The sequence below is a fragment of the Lissotriton helveticus genome, chromosome 6 (assembly GCF_964261635.1).
Source record: "Lissotriton helveticus chromosome 6, aLisHel1.1, whole genome shotgun sequence".
Classification (NCBI taxonomy): Eukaryota; Metazoa; Chordata; class Amphibia; order Caudata; family Salamandridae; genus Lissotriton; species Lissotriton helveticus.
In genome coordinates, this window is record NC_136067.1 from 852,910,909 (window position 1) to 852,930,409 (window position 19,501).

General features: G+C 47.5%; 1 protein-coding gene across 2 annotated transcripts in view; it reads right to left on the reverse strand.

Moving 5' to 3' along the window:
* TBC1D32 (TBC1 domain family member 32) overlaps positions 1 to 19,501 on the reverse strand; it is a 940,667-nt gene that overhangs the window by 339,722 nt on the left and 581,444 nt on the right. For both annotated transcript variants that reach the window (XM_078648467.1, XM_078648468.1), the window contains one exon: positions 10,056 to 10,144. In XM_078648467.1, coding sequence (XP_078504593.1) covers positions 10,056 to 10,144 — 89 coding nt within the window. The remainder of the gene's footprint in view (positions 1 to 10,055; positions 10,145 to 19,501) is intronic.

Below are 19,501 nucleotides of genomic sequence, written 5' to 3' on the forward strand. Positions count from 1 at the left end.
CCGCGGAAATGCATTGGCAGATGAGGTTGCGAAAGAAACTGCAAGGAACACAATGAGTCGGATGTATGTTATGGGTCCCGCTAGATGGACTGCTGATGTGGGAATGTGCGAGGACACCATTGAAAGCGTAAAATCGATACAAGCTGAGGCCACTGAGAACGAGGTGAATGAATGGAGAGAAAGCACAGGTAGATTGGATGCAAATGGTTGTTGGGTCGAACTATCAGAACACCAGCGATGGCTATTACCTAATGCATACGTACTTGCAGTAGTAACGATGGCTCACGGAATTGCGCACATCAGTTCGAAAGGAATATGTAAACTATTGGCCCCAGTATGGCAGAATAGCAATATCCCAAAATATGCAAAGAATGTGGTTAAAAAGTGTATGGTGTGTTTGAAGTACAATCCCGGGAGGGGAACCCCAACTCCAACTGGTCATTTTGCGTCTCCAACGTACCCGTTCGAGGTTTTACAGCTCGACTTCATCCACATGGAGAGGTGCAACAACCTAAAGTATGTGCTCGTTGTTGTCTGCGCCTTTTCAAGATGGGTGGAAGCGTACCCCCTTAAGGACAATACCGCTTTATCAACTGCCAAAGCACTCGTCAAAGAGTTCTTTCCGAGGTTCGGTATGCCTAGAATTGTCTGGAGTGATAACGGAAGTGAATTCGTAGGATGCGTGATGAAGAGAGTGTGTGAGTGTTTAGGCATCCACCAAAAATTCCACGCTGCAAATCACCCCCAATCAGCTGGATTAGTAGAGTGCTACAATGGCACTCTAAAACTCAATCTAGCCAAGATCCAAGCCAGTACAGGTCTTAAATGGCCTGACGCACTGCCTCTAGCGCTTTTGTCAACCAGAATGACTGTCCACTCCAGATTAGGACTTAGCCCCCATGAGATCGTGTTTGGCCGCCCAGCCAACGTCTGGGGCGTGCCAAGACCCAAGAAACTAAGTGAGATAGAACACCCCGTACTACTTGACTATTTGTGCGAATTGACAACTAAATTGCGTGTTTTACACCAACAGGTTCACAGTTCCTCTCCACCAGCCTCTGACGATCCAGGTCACCTCATCGAGCCCGGCTCGTGGATTTTGGTGCGGAATTTCCAGCGCACAAACAACGGACAGCCGAGGTGGACCGGACCGCACCTAGTGCTGCTTTCAACGAGATCTGCTGTTCGGGTGGAAGGCAAGAAGAACTGGGTACATGGGACCCACTGCAAACGGGTCCCTCTACCCCTTCCATACGACCGGTGGGTCAACAAAGGACTTGCCGACTCCGAGACCGAATCCGTACCTCGCTTCATCCCTTTCAGCGATGCACGTTTGAAAGAAACTAGTACTGAAAAGGAGAGTGATCATATTTTACAAGGACTTGTGTCGCCGTCTATGCAATTGGACACTACCGAACCTGAGACGCTGTTTGAAGACCACACCATACCTGGGAAACGACGGTACGACCTACGGTCTAAACAAAGAGACTAATAAACGATTGACCTAATGTGATTTCCCTTTTCCCCTAAGAACTATTTTTTTGATTTTTTAGCTCTCTCGTCCCAGGGGAACTAGCTCATTTTTGATTTTTCGAACCGCCATCCGGTTCTGCTGCTAGGGTCGCGGTTGAAGTCTGGGGAGTGCAACTGGGAAGTTCTAGGTCCACGGTTCTGATTGGTCCACGGGAGTTACCCCGGACTGAGCAGAGCGCGCTCCCTGGGAGAATCAATCAACCACCGCGGGCAGCAACTAGAGGATGGAGTTTCCAAGGGTAGAGAGACCTATCAGACTCACGAACTTCGGAAAACAGTTATGCACAATACTGTCCAAAAGAAGATTCCTGATACTATGTGTTTTAATGTTATGTAGCATACTTGTGTTTTTTACTGGTTATACTCTATTCGTATTTAAAGTTACCTTTTCGAATGACACCCAGCCACCATCTCCTCCCACTATTTCTCCACACTACTTTCACCCTCTACCTGAACACGAGTCTGCCCGAAGACTCGAATTTGTAAACAATTCTTTCATTCAGCTCCTACACCAACACCAGTCCGTAATGAACGCATCAAACTGTTGGATATGCGGACTTATGCCACACACAACCGATAAGGGGATCCCATACTTCATTTTGCCATTCAGCTACTATGGTTCTCTGTGGGCTTTCCAGACGATGTTCCTATTCGCCCTAGAACCATACCCGACCCGTTCCACTGCGAGCGATTCCAATAACAAGGCACTAATTGCAGGGATAAGGAATATGAGTAGGGATATCGACACATATCTGACAATGCCCAAAGACGAACTCAGTCCCTACTCCCGTTGGAACGTGACCAAACATGGGGTTTACCTGGTCAAGAGCCAGGCAGCAAAGAAATCCCGCCCAGTTTGGATAGTGCCCCACCGAGGTCACTTATGCTTACAGGGTATTGGTAGGGACCCCACAGCACAGTTAGGAAAGAGCATTTGCACGGAAACATACGTATTTACTTCCCGAACTTCCCCTATACTTTTGGCAGCCAAAGGCACGTATTTCGTTTGCCACGACCAAGCCTACACGTGGTTGCCCCCTGATTTCTCAGGTACATGTTTTATCTCATTACTGCTGCCTCCCACCTACACGGCCAGAGCAGATTACCATCGGACAAGGACAGCTAGGGGTGTCGTGAGTAAAGACGACACCGCGGGTCAGGAATTCGCTGACTTCGCAAAGGGTTTTCTGCCATTTTGGGGGCCTATGGTGAACAGCAGAAATATTCGCCAGTTATCGAGGATAGTTGAATCCGCCGTGACTACGACGGCCGGAGCACTTGGCAATCTGACAACAGAGCTTCAGTCGGATCGACTTATGACCCTTCAGAACCGAATTGCCTTAGACATCATACTCGCCGATCGTGGTGGTGTGTGTAGAGTCATCCAATCCAGTTGTTGCATATTCATCCCTGATAACGCACCGACAGTATACCAGGCCATCTCCAAACTACACGAAATATCTGGTTCCCTTCACGTTGAGAAAGGGGATTGGTCCCTGCTGGGGTGGTTCTGGGAGCTGATCACTGCCTGGGGATGGAAAATGTTGATCTTCATTGGGATGACCTTGGCACTTCTGTTCATGTTTTGCCTATGTATACAGTGTGCTCCTGCACTATGTGGCCTCTGTGCTACCTCGTGTGTACGGAAGCCTGTGTCACGGGACGAGCTGAGTAACAGAATGATGCTACGGCAACATCTCCACGAATTTCTTCATACCGATTTGGACTCAGATTAGCATGAGTTATTGCCTTATATGAGGGCAAAAGGAGGGTCTGTGGTTCTCAAAAAAATCCGGACCCTGGTGTTTTCCCGATATCGAGGTCCAATACCCGTGTCACAAAACCTCAAGGCACCAAGACGATTTTGGTATCTATGAACCGATAATAATTAGGACATCATTCCTATGTATTTGCGTCACAATCGAGGGTTGCCAACACCCCAAAATCGTAGTTTCCGTCCCCATCCCTTAAACTCCATTTTGTGAACGGCATCCATCTTGCATCTTGCCCTCATGTTAAGTCAATTAAAGGTCGAGCTTGATCAAAAGGGACACGTCCACCTTTTCGTGACTTCCCCCTGACCTATCCCAACTGACTCCATGGCCTTAGGCCAAACCTGTTTGGGCAGCTCCTCACCCAGTGGCCGAATACGATAGCATCAATACATAACATTCCACAAACCATTCACACATACAGACCATGCTTTCTGCAAACATGCACCTGTCCACATTCCTTGTTTATGGCCAGTTTTATGACTGGGTTGTGCCTTCCTTTATTAAGGTTTCATCGATATCTGATGGGAGTTCCAGGCCTAACTGGGTAATCTGTCAACAAACTGGACATCTAAAATATGGGCTTGCTTACATGACTCTGCTCTTTGTATTATTGTAGAAATATGTGTATAGCCATATCATAAACTCAGGAATTCTTGCTTGCAGCTATTATTTTTGTATATAAGGAGACGGCTGGTTCTGTAAAAACGAACAGTCTCCCGAGAACCTACTCTCCGTGCAGTGTACTTCTGGGACACGTGTTACTTGGTAGCTACCAATAAAACTTGATCTTTGACGGTAACTAGAAGACTCCGTGTTTCTGTGGTCCGGAACAAGGGAGAACTCAGAGGTCCTCGGGTGCTACCCCCTGGCACCACCGGGTTCCTAAAAACCCGGCACCTCATCATTCCTGTCCAGATGTGTGCCAGTTAGACACGCCACTTGGGTGGGTCGAAAGGCAGGGCATTAGAGCATACTTCAACCAGCTCACAATGTCAATAGTGACCTAAAACGTACATTCAATAACAAAATGGGATGCTGATGTAGGCAGTACCCTAAGCTATTCTATCGATACCTAAAGTTCCATAATTGTACATCAGATTTGGCAATATATGACATGCTAAAGTGCCCTTCTTTAATTAAAAAGTATCAGAGTATTTGTCTCATTTAAGTGGTGCATGGAAGGTATAGTCTATACCAGACGACTTTATAAGACTCATTGGAAAGTCATATGCACTTTGCTCACTTTGGGACAGCAGTAGAAATAAGTATCTTTTTATAAATCTGCCCATACTGTAAATTGCAAAGTCTGAACAATTATTATTTTCTGCCTTAAATTAGAAGGATGCGTTGCCGATACCGTTTGAGATTGCTTATGCCAATATATTTCTGAATACCTGGCACATTTATTAATGGATGTTTACATTGTTTAACATATGTTTAATCTGTATATGGTTAACAGACCCAAATAGATCAAATGAAATAAAAGATATTGTCATTGCATTCTCACCTGCCACACACCATTTAATGGCGATTTGAAACTAATCCCATGTTTAAACTGACAAAAATACAGCACAGGCGTTTCCTTTGTAATTCATGACATCAGACTTACACCGCAAACCATGGTGTTTAAAGTCGCACATGAAAAAACAAGTTCGAAAGAAACTTTCCCAAAACTTCGAAAAAATCACCACGCCACCAGAAACTAGCAAGTGTGGTGAGACCTCGAGCTTCCGGTACACCCTGAATCTCACAAACAGCGGCACATAACGAGGCCATCAAGCACTACATCATTCCTTCTCGCAAAAGCTTTCAAATCAGTCTTTCGGATTTCAAACCAGATCCATAAAGGTAATGCAATACGCAGCTGGCCTTAGGAAATGCTATTAAATGCTATTAAAGTTGAGTCGTAACATGAAAACTGTTGGCTGAGGCACGATCTCGAAAACTTTCAAGCGTCTTCGGAATGGTATTACACTGCTCGAGCACTGCTGCAAAGAGGACTCCATCTCCCTGAGCCCTTCGGCTGACAGAGGCACAGGAGATGGGTTCTTGTAAATGACAAATGTATGGGATAGAATTGTCTAGTGTCTAAACATGGCTGCTAACAAACACATTGAGAGACGAAATCAACCGGGAGAACACAAGTGGCTAGAGGGGGGTACTAGATGAGGAACAGCAGATTCAATCCCTGCTCATAAGACCTGATAAATGAACAACATCCAGTGTGGGCCAACATTGATCGGGGGTGGCGGTGCAGGAAGGCGCGGGAGGGGGGTAAATAAAAAATTAAAAACGTACCCCCTCTCCGCGTCCCGCGTTGTCTTCATCGAGTCTCTCCATTCTTTCCTCTGGCCAGAACAGGAAGGACACTGGAAACACCCAGGCTCCCCTGAGCCAATCACAAAGCTGCAATGCAGCGTAGTGATTGGTCTGAAGGCCGTGGTTCAGCGCTCAGATGAGGAATGGGGGCCTAGGCATGTTTGCCACCCAGGCTGTAATACAGCCTGGGTGGAGAACATGCTATGTGAGCATGATTATTTGGCCGGCCCAAAACGTGCGCATGGATGTTTGGCTGGCTGTGTTGGGCTGGCACACCATTTATACGCACGTGGGGAGAGAAAACCACTCCTCCCTTCCCCTGCTCCTTCAGAAGAGCAGTCCCGTCCCACTTCCAACAGCTGATGAGCCCGCAACAAGAAAAAATAAAATGATAATAACATTGAGTTATTATCTTCGTTTTTTCTTGCACCGCTGAATCGCAGTGGGACAATTGTCCTTCGCCTTAGCGGAGGAGCCGCCACTGACATCTACAGCAAGTCAAAAAGAGACCAGCGGTCTCCTATTGAATGTGTAGTGCACTAAGGTGCCCAGGCAAATATCATTTGCACAGGCTATCTGGTTTGTTAGGTGAACAAGTTGTTTACCTTTGGTAACACTCTTTCAGGTGAATATTCAATCTAACTGCAAAGTCCACACCTCTTGAATATTCCCCAAGTGACTACCTGGATCTGGAAGCTTTGCACAGCAATAATCCTGCCAAGGATGTGGCTCCAGACCGTCCAGGAGTGACACAGCGAAGCCGCATACAAGTGCCATTCCAGCAGGGCTAATGTCAGTTTCTTGCATTGCCCTTTCAACTCCCTCAAATGTTGAGCATTAAATAATTGGAGGTACCAGTAGGGAGGTCTCTGACTTGGGATCTTTTTAGATGGTCAAAAAAGGCCACCCCACAGAACAGGACGGTGAGGGAAGCGAGGAATCTGCAGTTAAACTGAGCATCCACCAGAAAGAGTATCACTCAAGATAATTAACTTGTTCTTCTGATGGATAGTTCTAACTATGGATTCCTCACCTTTACAACAGATATCAATGCAGTCCCTCCCAAAGGCGAAGGGTCTGTGGAGTGGACTCAGACTAAAAAGTCCTGCAGAACCAATTGCAACCACAGTGCCAAAAGTTCACATACAAAACCCAGTGATTGTGATGAGGATGAAAAATTGTTTGAGTAAGACAAACCAATGGGCAGTTGTGCATCTGCTCCAAGGGCGTACACATAATAAAAGTCAAAACCAAGCTGAGGCCCCACTATGGCATCACAAAAGGTTTGGGAGGGGACATATGTGCCAAATCTTTAATAAACGGTATCACAAGAGATGAGTTAAACAAGGATGGTTGATCCGGTAAACTAAAAAAAGCCGAAAGGACATATAAATACCTTATGGGTCGGCCTTGCCGAGCCAAACACAAAAAAGACAATAAAACATCCAACTGTTTGGCCTGTATAGGGTCTGTCTCGCAGACTTCACACCAGTCCACAAATTAGTCCCAGCGCCAAGAGTAAATGGACTTCGTAGACAAGTGCTGTGCTGTCAGGATGATGGCCACAACTTCAGGTAGCAGATCGAAAGCAGTCAACTGCTGCTGCTCAATCTCCACACATGCAGGGGTAGATTGTGCAGGTTCGGGTGAAGGACTCTACCCTGCTGCTGTGACAGAAAATTCTCCCAATGTAGTTGTCTGATCAGAGGGCAGATGCTTATTCCCAGAAGTTCCGGCTACCACACTCACGTGGCTTTTGATCTTTCCCAGAACTCAGGACAGGAGAGGCAGTGGTGGGAAGGCGAACAGGAGTCCCATGTTCCTTTCCAGGGGGAACACGCCTTCAAGCAAGTCTTTTTGTGGAAACAACATTGCTTAAAACCATTGACACTGCACATTCTTGACGGTAGCAAATAGATCTAGACATGGTTCTTTCCAATGCTGGAAGATGTCCTTTGCCACTTTGAGATGCAGACGCCATTTGAAATTTGCCAGATGCGGATGGCTGAGCTCATCCACCCTGACATTCAAGGATCCTGCCAGGTGGATCAAGACCATGGAAATGCCCTCCACTCCAACCAAAACTAGAGGCGCAAATCCTTTTGGCACGGGACCCAGAACCCCAATCCACGCTTCTTGTGGCTGTACCACATGGCAGAGGTGATATTCACAAGAATCTGCCCCAGCTTTCCTTTGCAGGAAGGCCTTCAACAGCAGACTAATACCTCGCTAGTCCAACAGATTGATATGGAACAAGGTTTCCACTTGAAACCTGAACTCTATGATCTCCACCTCTTCCAAATGGCCTCATCAAACCCTGCAGTGATGCTAGCGTCACCACCGTCAGCTCTAGGTAGGGGAAAGGGTTTAGTGCTGGTCTTTCTGCGGTTGATCAGCCACCAGTGTAGATAATATGCAGTTCCCTCCAAAATCTGAATGCATCTAACAGGTTTCTTTGGTGCATGGGCCATTGGAATTAGAAATTACATTGCAGAGCCCACATTGCCACCTGGTGTAGTTGACAAAAAGGATACCAGGGGCTAAAAGGTGAAGACGCCTCAGAGCTCCTCTCACTGCACTACCAAGCGGGGAGACCTTGTTTGGTTCCGCGCCCGCACCCAGAAGACTAAAAAGCAGTTGCAGGCAAGTACACGGTCCGGGGCACCCTTGTGCTCCTACTCCGATATACACGGTCTCCGAGGGAGTGCCTGGGATCCTCATTGGGTATCGGGTACCCAGATGGTGCAGCGCTGGACTGGCAATATTGCACCAGAGGGTCAGGCCCGCCCGCAGTCATACTGGTCTCCTCTCTCCACCATCGTCTTATGGGGATCCCGGGTGCTACGACAATGAGGTCTGGCGTCCTTCGGGGAAGGTTTCCTTGAAGAAGAGTGGCCCACTATTTGTCTCAGTGCTGGGATCCAAAGCGTTGGTGCGATGGAGAAAGGAGTAATTCTCCCAACCCTCTGAGGCACTGTGGGTCAGGAGATATGCCTGCCTCAGGTCTTCAACTACACACAGGGCTCCAACAATGCAGGCGGACCCAGAAGCAAATGTCCGCGCTCACCATGTGCTGGCTGCGGCAACAGTGCCAGTTCTTCAGTAATCCTCCCCAGGACACAGGGGATTATCCCAGAGCCCCTTTTCAGTGCTGCTGGGGTTGGTTTCACCTTCCGACCTCACTGCAAGCTCCAGAGTGCCTGTACATCCTTTCCCCAGTAAAAGGCGTGGGGAAAAAGAAGAGAGTAAGCAGGAAAGTATGCACAAAGTGTAGCTGTCACCCAAGCCTAGACATGGATTGCAGTTGGCTGCAAAGCACAAAGAGTCATAATCACAGAGAAATGTCCACTTTCTAAAAGTGGTGTTTCAAAAATAGAAATCCAAAATCCAACCACACCAGTAAGCAGGATTTATCACTACCATTCTAAACATAAGAAAGATGGCAACACTACTCCTTTCAGATTAGGAATTACCAATTCAAAAAATATAAGGGACTTCCCAATGCTAGCCTAAGAGAGAAGTAGGTCTCACAGCAGTGAGAAACAAAATAGTCTGTTTGTCACTATAAGGACATGCCACACAATAAAGGCACATGGCCTACCTTTTACTTACACAGCAGCCTGCCCATAGGGCTACCTGGGACCTACCTTAGGGGAGACCTATGAGTAATAAAAGATGGGTTTTCGACTTGGAAAGTACTTTTAAATGGCAAGTTAGAGTGGCAGTAACTGCGCACGCAGGCCCTGCTGTGGCAGGCCTGGGACAGGTTTGAAAGGCTACTTCTGTGGGTGGCACAAGCAGTGCTGCAGGCCCACTGGTAGCATTTCATTTACAAGCGATAGGTATATGGGATTCCACTTTACAAGGGACTTACAAGTAAATCAAATATGCCAAACAGGTGTAAACCAATCATACGATATTTCATAGGGCGGTGCACATGCACTTTAGCACTGGTTAGCAGTGGTAAAATGCCCAGAATCCTAAAGCCAACAAAAGAAGGTCAGAAAAAATAGGCAGAGGAAGGCAACAAATTTGGGGATAACCCTGTATAAAGGGCCAGGTTCAACACATAGAATATTCATCATTGCATGGTATATTCTTCATTGCACTGATTTGCCAGCATAAGGTCCAATAGAAAGTACCTCAAGGAAAATTCAACTTCAACATAAGGAGCAGAGTGCAATTTGTGTTAAACCCATGAATGTAAAACCTGGTGCAATCCCCATATGCAACCAATTTAACACTTACCACGGCACTCAGAACGAAACCACTTTAGTCTCACAAATCATAATCATGACTTTTAAAAGCTTCCAAACTAGATAGATTTTAACTCATGGATGGTTCTAAACATCTACTGCATACTAGCAGTATAATACAGAAAAACTATATACATTTTAATACAAAAATAGGGAATGCTTAGCGTTTTACCTCAGACCAAAGATATGTGACTGTTCGAAGTTGAATAAGGAGTGAATTTTTGCTTCAGAATTTAGAATAATAAGCCGGTCAATGAGATCCTGAAAAGACAATTCAAAACACAAAATGTTAATCAGGATAAAGTAAACAAAATAACCTCTTCACATTCAATAAGCAACTTGTAATATAATTACTAATAACAGCGGCCAATCATATTTTAAGAGTGAAAGTATGTTATTCAGTAGGTTTATGGGTATGCAGTAGCTGGGCAGACAAGAACATAGGACAATTATTTAAGTAGTTACAATGTCGCTTTTTCAATACTTAATTTTATTAAGAGGTAGCCACGCACACAAGCATTAGCACACATTGCAACCTGAGCCCTAGAAAGACAAACATTACAAAGTTAATGAATGTAGCTAAGTATGCAACATCCTTGTGTGAATTAACAAGAAGTTGTGAGAGAGAGGAAAATATAAAAATTCCTCCTTATAGTAGTCTATAAAAGGTATCTGTATGAGTAATTCCTCTCTTTTAACATGAGTCAATCTGCTTGTCTGCATGACAAGATGTATTAAATTAACAGCCATTATTCTCCACATCTCCACTGGCCCCCAATAATCCTGAGATTATCCTGCCAAATATGTGCCATTCCGCCCTAAAATGACTGAGATTTTGAAAGTGAATCTAATCCCTGGAGGCTATCTGATGCAATTCTCCATCAGTAGCTAAAGATGGGCGAGTGATTTTGGCTGCACCTGAGACAAGAGGGCAGAAACTCGTATGAGGACTTTAAGAATGGCACTCGGACCCTGCAGAAAAAATAGACAGAAAGACCTGCAATTCTGGTGGAAGGCAGATCATGATTTGCGGCAGTCTATGTTTAAACAGACATCATGAACCAGTTACTTCCCTTTGGTAACACTCTTTCTGGAAGAGACTCTAACTGCAGATTCCTCCTCTTTTTAATATTTCCCAGATGTCAGACTGGATCTGGAAAATGCTTTCAGCAGTACTTCTGCACGCTGTTATGTGGCGCCATGAGGCTCCGCACTGATGTTCTTCCACTCATCAAATGACGTTTGGGGTTTGTTGGTTGGTTGGTTGGTTGCTTTATTTCGATATGCATATATCATAAAAGCATTACACAAAAATATATAAAACAGCACATCGTAAGAAAGAGACTGTACATTAAAATCAACAAATAAAAAATGGCAATTAATCAGAATAAATTAGTTTAAAAGAGCAATTAAATCGATATGGACAGTCTTTTTAGGCGAATCAACCAGGCCCATTTTAAAAATTTGGATACAGCGCAAACAATGAAAGGAGCTGTATCAGTTGATAAAATCCGTAGAGCCACCAAATACTGACTAGTACCCATCTCTCTACAAAGTGGTTTGAGCCAATGGGATCTGGGGCGCACATAATCCGGGCATTCAAAAAGGAAGTGTGCCACAGTTTCGGGTCTGTCAGTACATAGGGCACAGTTGCATGATACCTGCTTAGGCGAATTCCATCTGGAGAGGAGGTCGGCTAGGGGTAGAGTCCCTAGTCTGAATTTAATATAAAGAGCCCGATCCATGGGGATGGTAATAATGTCCAGGAAGGGTTCGAAGGCAACAACATCTTTTATTTTCAGGTAAGCTGCGGTGGAATTGCAGTGACGCTGATTGCTAATGAGCTTTACGGAAACCCATTCCCAATATATTTTTTTCAGGGTCTCCTTCGGGGGAGCTGAGTGGGAGGACCAACAAGATCCCAATCCCAGGTTCCCAAGCAGGTGTTTAATGTCCCTGAGCCATTTGATCTTCTGCCAGCCATCGGAGTACATTACCTCTGCCAGCCCGTCTGCATAAGATTTTAATTCCGGGACCCTCCACAGGCGAGCCCACAGCAGAAGAGGCCGAAGGCGGGCCAGGTCCTTAATTGATTTACATCCCGCGTCCATGAGCACCGGAACTGTCGGGGTACTCATCGGGATGGCCAGGAGGTCCTTAATAAATTTATTCTCTGCCTTAGACAAAGTCTCCATATTACCCAGACCCCATAACTCAGCTCCGTATAGTGATGCGGATACTGCTCGAGCTTTGTAAATATCTATTATCGGAGCTACACAGTGTTTTGATGAATTGTTGTACTCCTTTAACAAGGCTCCCCCCACCCTTTTGTGGCCCACAGTCATTTTGTTGATGTGGGGAGACCAGTTCATAGCATCACTCAAACGGATTCCCAAATAATCAAATTCTGACACTCTTTCAAGGGGGATAGAGTTCAGAATGGGGGGGGGGGCGGCCAAGTTTGCGGGGGGGGTGCATGATTAAGTACTTCGTTTTGTCCACATTTATGACAAGTCCTCTGTTTACACAAAAATCCTGAAAGCGGTTCAGGAGCTTCTGGAGGCCTTGGGGGGTTTTCGAGATGAGAAGGGTGTCGTCGGCAAACAACAGAGTTGGAATCTTTACGCCACCCAATGTGGGGGGCGTCTGCTGGTTCTTCAAGCAAGTGCTCTACCACCCCATTCACATAGAGAGAGAATAGGGTGGGAGCTAAAACGCAGCCCTGCCGGACACCCCTCGCAACCCGGATCTTATCGGTCTTATCCCCATTCAAACCCCATCTAACCTGGGCATAGTTGGCATTATGCAATTTCATGAGGAGGTTTAAGATGTAAGGGGGCATCCCAAGACCGTGCAACACCCTCCAGAGTTTCTCCCTAGGAACCAGGTCAAAGGCAGTCTTCAGGTCTATAAAGGCCAGATAAAGACTGCCCTTGTCCAGCTCCACCACCTTCCAGTGGAGTAACAGAAGTCTAAAGACTTGTTCGATGGTTCCTGTGCCTGAGCGAAACCCAGCTTGCATCTCAGACAATATGTGGTTATCATCCACCCATGAAAGAATCCTCCCCAGAATAACTTTTCCCGCCACCTTCTGGGTCGAGTCTATAAGGCTTATTGGCCTATAGTTCCCTGGTAGATCCCGACTACCCTTTTTAAAAATTGGGACTACCTCCGCCCCTTTCCAGGACTCTGGCACAGATCCTCCCTCAATAATAGCATTTAGAAGTGCAGAGATCAACACCCCCCATTCACCTGAATATGCTCGAAGAAGGTCCCCTGGTAACCCATCCGGGCCAGCTGCTTTTAGTGGTATGAGAGTTTTAATCAGGTTCGTGACCTCCCATGCAGAGAAAAAATCTATATCTCTGTCCAAAGTATAGGGGGGAATGATAAAGGGGTCATTAAGCGTGCCTTCTATGGCGGAATAGAGAGCCAAAAAATGGTTGAACCACGCCTGGGCAGTGATAGTACAAGTCCTCAAGGTGTCGTCAGGACGATTCCTACTGCCCACCAGGTCCCAAAACCCTTTGGCATCTCTCCCTCGGCTGGCAGCCAAAAGAACCTGCCAAAAGTTATCCTCCCATTCTTTCTTAGCGTTTTTTTGGCAGTGAGAGTATAACCTTCTGGCCTCCCTAATCCTGATTTGTGATTTGGATTTAACCGCATCAACAAGCAGAATCTTCGCCTCCCTACACTTACGATTAAACCAGCCTTGTCTGGCCCGGGGACCTGGTTTCTTCCCATTAGCGCTACCTGAGACAATAAAAAGATCACTGGGTTAAGTTACAAAACCTGGTAGGCACATCCACCAGCCCGCCCCCCAGAGAGTCAAGGTTTTCTAGGGCTGCAGCTAAAAGCTGCGTTATAGAAGATATTTTCTCCACTGAGAGCGACAGCTTAGCCCACTTTAGCCGTCGACCGCAATTAGATACTGATGACATATCCGGGGCGGGAGAACAAATAGTTCTGCTCCCTATACCGTCTAACCACCTATGGGTCAGGGTAAGCGAGAGAAGGTTGTGGTCACTCTCTACAGAGGGTATGATCGCCATATCCTTTACCATGCTCCATAGGTGGACGTCAAGGAGAAAATAATCAATTCTTGACGTATGCGCGGGCCTATTGTATGTATGGGCTCCCTTTTTGTCAGAACTAGTCCTGCCATTAAGGGCCCTCAGGTCAAACTCCATTGTTAGGGAATTAACCTGGAGCACCACTTCCGTCCATTTTTTGATTGGGCTGAGCTCTAGAGCTGGTATCCCCCACCTATTGTCATCGACCTCTTGATCCTGTGAGACTTCAGGGCCAAGAGGCTCGAAGGTACAATTAAAGTCGCCCGCAACCAGAGTACGGTGTTTATGTGGGGAGGATCGAAGCAGGGCCTCCAGACGGGCTATGGTGGGGGATTCTCTACCCCCCTTCATACCTCGGACATAAATATTAAAGATATTTACAATAACTTGACCCTTGGGATTTTTCAGGGTGATGTTGAGGAGGTCTGGGCATTGGGTATCATGCTCCTCCACCCTACAGTTAAGTGCGGAAGCTACCCAAACAAGGAGGCCTCCTGAGGGACGACCCCTACCAGTCTCTGAATGTACAGCCGGTATATGGTGGGAAGAGTATCCTGCCTTGTGAGAGGGCTCCCTACTCCAGGTTTCCTGGAACAGGCATATGGAGTATTCCTCCACAAGAGCGTTCCAGTCGGGCAGGGCCAATTTCCTGTCCAGACCGGCCACATTCCAACTGAGAACCCTAACAAGTGGGTCCGCCACAGCCGAAATGCTACCGGGCTCAACAGGGCCCACCATGTCTGTGTCTCCCAGGGGAGGACAGGCGATGGCAGGCTCAATTTGGACCATCGCCACCCCTGCTTCCCATATATCGCCAGGGGCGACCTGCTCCCCTGGAGTAGGCAGTAGGTCGTTTCGTACTACAGATCTGGAGCTTCTAGTATTAGATGTTCTATCCACTCTATTAATTCTACCCCTACTAGTTTTCGGGTGATCAAGGGTTTGTCACCATCCCCTCCCTAGGTCTTGCCAACCACCCGAAGGATTAAAAATCGGGCCAGTAGTATGGTTATAATACTGTGGCGGTGGAGCTGATGTAACAATCCCTGGCCACGAACAACTTTAGGGGCAATTTTGCTCATTAAACAGACAAGTCGAAACACTGCTGGGACGTGGGTAAAAAAAAGTGAGGTCAACAATGCCAATTCCTCCATTACTTGTGCACCAACCCTGTCTTGTTAGCCATCCTACCACCCTTGGGTCTTGAAAGTTAACCACAATACAGTCCCCCCCCCAGGCTTTTGGTGGTAGGGCCTATCCAATCTATTCGCCTTACCCCCAATATGAGACCATCAACTTCCCCTGGTAGCGGCCGATTCACCCTTAACCAGTGCATAACTTTATTTTTAAGCATCTGGAAGGTTTCTCTCTGTCCCGGTAGGAGTGGTGGGACATTTGTTAGGACTACTACAAAGGGGAAGGAGTCTGGGGTGAGGTTCATGGGGGGTTTCTTATGAGGTGGCTTTATTGGGGGTGGTACGGACGGTCTGGGGACAATAGGAGCAGGGCGGGATATAGGGTTATTTACTAAAGGCAGATTGCCAATAGGTAGGGCAGATGATAAAGCAGTACCCATTCTAGTACCCACGACACCCCCTGCTACTACAGTGACCAAGGAGTTTGAACTAATCGGCGGTTGTTGCGCCGCAGTCTGAGCAGGGGCTACAATGATGGGGGGATTTAAGACAAGTCCCAGTGGTGCTAAATTGGGAGGCTTAAGAGGTCTCTTCACAGCCGCACTATCATTCTTTACTGGTAAAGGAGAGTTAGATTGTTGCCTTTGTCCCTTAACTTGTGGTGCAACTTGGGTGGTGTTCTGGCTCTTGCTACTTTCATCCAGCCTAGCCTGAGCTTTTATCAATGCCTTTGTAGAAAAGAAATTATCTAATGTTACCTGCTCGAAATGGTCTAAGCGGTCAGAGAGCTTAATAATACGTTCCTCTAATGGGAGCAATATTGATCGTAACAACCTTTCTAAGTCAGGGAACAGGCTGCTTAGGGGTGGCGGTTTATCAGCCGTTACCAACCCAGTGACTGGAAGAATGATAGAACTAAGATCTGGGCTATCTAGTGTCGCAACAACCCCCTCTTGCATAATTTCCCTACCACGGCTTACTTCGGTAGCAACCTTACTGGGACACGTACTTTTGTTACCTTTTCTAAGTTTGTATGGGGGCTTGGCTGGGAAACATTTTCTGAATGCAGTATTCCTTTTTCTTTTAGAACCTGATTTAGGGTGGATCAATGAAACCTGAGCACATACATTAGCTGTACAAGTTATAGAATCTGTATGACTCACACAAAAAGGAATCAATTCACCCGCAGTATCCTGGTTCTCCTTATTAGTAATAGCATCATGAACTAATTCGGATACATCAGGCAAGTTTAGTGATGACAGAGGTGTTACTAGTGCAGGATAGATTTGTGCAGAGCGCTTATCCACGGGATTTTTAAGAAGTTCGATAGATAATCTCCGCTCTGCACGCCTCTCAGCAAGCGATATTTCTTTGTCAATCAACTGAATTGGGCGGTTAGAAAATTTATCCAAGGGACCAATAACTGTTAGCCCGGCATCGCCCGGTGGTGTCATCAAGGCGGTGCTACTTGGGAGTTCCGGCACTCCTTAAGGTTATCAGCCCTTTTACAACACTTACTGGTGAGCACTTGTATAGCACAGCAATGTACTAAGGAATATAATATCCGTTTGGAATCAAAGTCAAGGGGGTGGCCCAGCCCGGCCTCCTCCGGCCCCGGACGGCCACAGACGGTCCCGCCCTTGTCCCGGGCTTCTCCCGGGCGCGCTCCCGCGCCGCGGCACAAATAGCTCCTTTTAAGATGAGGGGGAGAGTTTATGGGCGGGGGGGCGGGGCCAGCAGGGAGAGCAGCCCAGGTGTTGTGAATAGGGCGCGCAGGGACTCCTGGTTAGTTGAGTCCCTGCTTCCACGCTCGCAACCCTGCCGGCAGCTCCAGAGGCCCCAAGGTCAACACTCCTGTCCCAGAAGGCACACACTCGGCGTGCGGCGCTGCGGGACCCGCGAAGCGGGTCCGGCGAGGTCTCTCACTCCTCAGGGGCAAACACGGAGGCAAGAGGTCAGTGGGAGCAACAGCAGGCAAACAGGCAAAAAAGGGTCCCGTTGAAACAGACTCCTCGCCCGCTTTTCACTCCGTGGGCGGGGGGGCGGGGCCAGCAGGGAGAGCAGCCCAGGTGTTGTGAATAGGGCGCGCAGGGACTCCTGGTTAGTTGAGTCCCTGCTTCCACGCTCGCAACCCTGCCGGCAGCTCCAGAGGCCACAAGGTCAACACTCCTGTCCCAGAAGGCACACACTCGGCGTGCGGCGCTGCGGGACCCGCGAAGCGGGTCCGGCGAGGTCTCTCACTCCTCAGGGGCAAACACGGAGGCAAGAGGTCAGTGGGAGCAACAGCAGGCAAACAGGCAAAAAAGGGTCCACTCAGCAAATGACGTTTGGGGTTTGTATATGCCTGACATCCAGGCGGTGATGTCGGTTGCTTTCAAGGTTTTCTGAGCCCCAAAAACAAGTCAATTAGACTTTGACTAGTGTACAGACTGCTAGACTTGGAATCTTATTAATGGATAGAAACCAATTTACTGAACGGGGCGGATGGGAGGAATCTACGGTTAGATACAGTCTCCCCCCAAAACAGTGCTACTATAGATAAGTAACTTGTTCTTCTGATATAGGCTTCTAACCAGCTTCCTCACCTTTGCAATAGATGCCAGAGCAGAATCTATTAAAAGGTGGGTATGTGAATAGGCTCAAACCAAGAAGTCCTGTGGAATCAAGCGGTTGAACGTCCCCTCTCTGTGACCCCCTATGGCTGTTCTACCTTCCCCTCCCAGTCAGTTAGAAAAATTCTGGCTGATCTCCCTCAGGGGACTCCAGCAATGCTTGCGCACTGGCACCTCAGACAAGCAGAGAATCCGCTGCCTTCGCACCCCAGGTCTTTCCCAGGTTACCCATATCGGGGGTTGAGCCCTCAGTCATCTAAGCTATGCCCCTTTGGCCACTGTGAGCCCCGGTATTGTGTAGCACCTGCTTAGTATCTTCTCAGGTTTTCAGGGAGCAGTCTCAATACACATTGATGAATCTGGAGTGGCACATCCCACCCTGTCACTCGCAGTGGCAGCCGCCACATACAAAAGGTAGGTCAGGGGTGCGCGTGGGAAGGGGGGGTAGAATAAAAAAAAAAAAACGTACCTTAAGTTGACGGCCACGTCCCGCATAGTGCCGGGTGTTTCCTCTTTTGTGCCCCAGCAGGCACTGGGGTTGCATCAGACTCCCTGTCCAATTTGTCCTGAGTGGGCTGAAAAGATGCTCCGCTCAGGAACTCTGTGGGGTTTCTCCAGCCCGGCTGCCCAATGTAGCCGGCCTGGAGAAACCTAAGTGTGCATGTATGTTTCGGTCGGCATGCCAAACACATATTTGCACTTAAGAGAGTGCACATAGCACTCCTCCTACCCCCACCAAACCCTGGCCTGGCCCATCCCTGGACACGCTGGCTGAGCTACCTGCTTAAAAATGAGACGATAATCAAATATCATTTTATTTTTTAGCTGCTGGCTCTGCCAGTGGGGTGACGCTTCTCCGCCCTGGTCGCTCGCTTAAATTGGCACAATATCTCTATCCAATAGGCTGCAATATCTGCGCAGTGCCACAGGACATGCAGGATATCCATCATTGTGTGCCACAAATGGCCCAGCACTGGTCTCTAGTAGGAAAAATGGAATGAACAGGGGAGAGATAAACCATATGCACCACATCATATTGTATCTGTGTAAATTGAGCGCAGACGGGAAGTCTGCAAACCCTGTGTGTATTTTACACCAGGCTTTGGGGGTGATAGACTGGCCACTGGTGCACTGCAAGACCTCTTCTATTCACAGCAGTGCCAGATGCTTATCTGCGTGCATCGCATGGTATAGGTGAGTTATGAGCCTACATCCACCTTCCACAGATAACATAGTCACCAGTGTGTGTGAGGGTTCAGGGGCCTCAGGAAACGTCGTCCATAATTTGCACGCCACAGCTGCGATTTTAACATATTGGAGGAATTGTCCACCTCCCAGGTTGAATGTCTCTATTGCGTCCTGAATAGTGAGAGATCCAATAACATCGGTAGACAGCCTCCCTCTTGCCATTTATCAACTGCAATTAAGCGTCCCACTTGTACAAAAGGGCATATTACCCATATGTCCAAGTCAGGGGCATACAGTGCACATCTGATCAATCATGGCACCGCTCTTTCCCAGAGTTTGCCCATCAGGCGGATCACGTGCAGCAGAAGCAGTTTGTCTGGGAAGAAGGAGGTGTACATGAGGTTAACATAGAGAGCCTGAGGTTCACCTACTCACAACAGGGATGTGACAGCGTGAGGAACGTCGTCTTGATGGTGGGAAGCCACAATAGACTGCAGTGGGGTGCTCAAAGGGAGTATGTATCAAATATGTGAGGGCCAAGTTAAGGTCCAACTGGGGCATGACAAAGGCAGAGGGAGAAAACCAGTGTTGTAGGCTTTCCAAAGAATT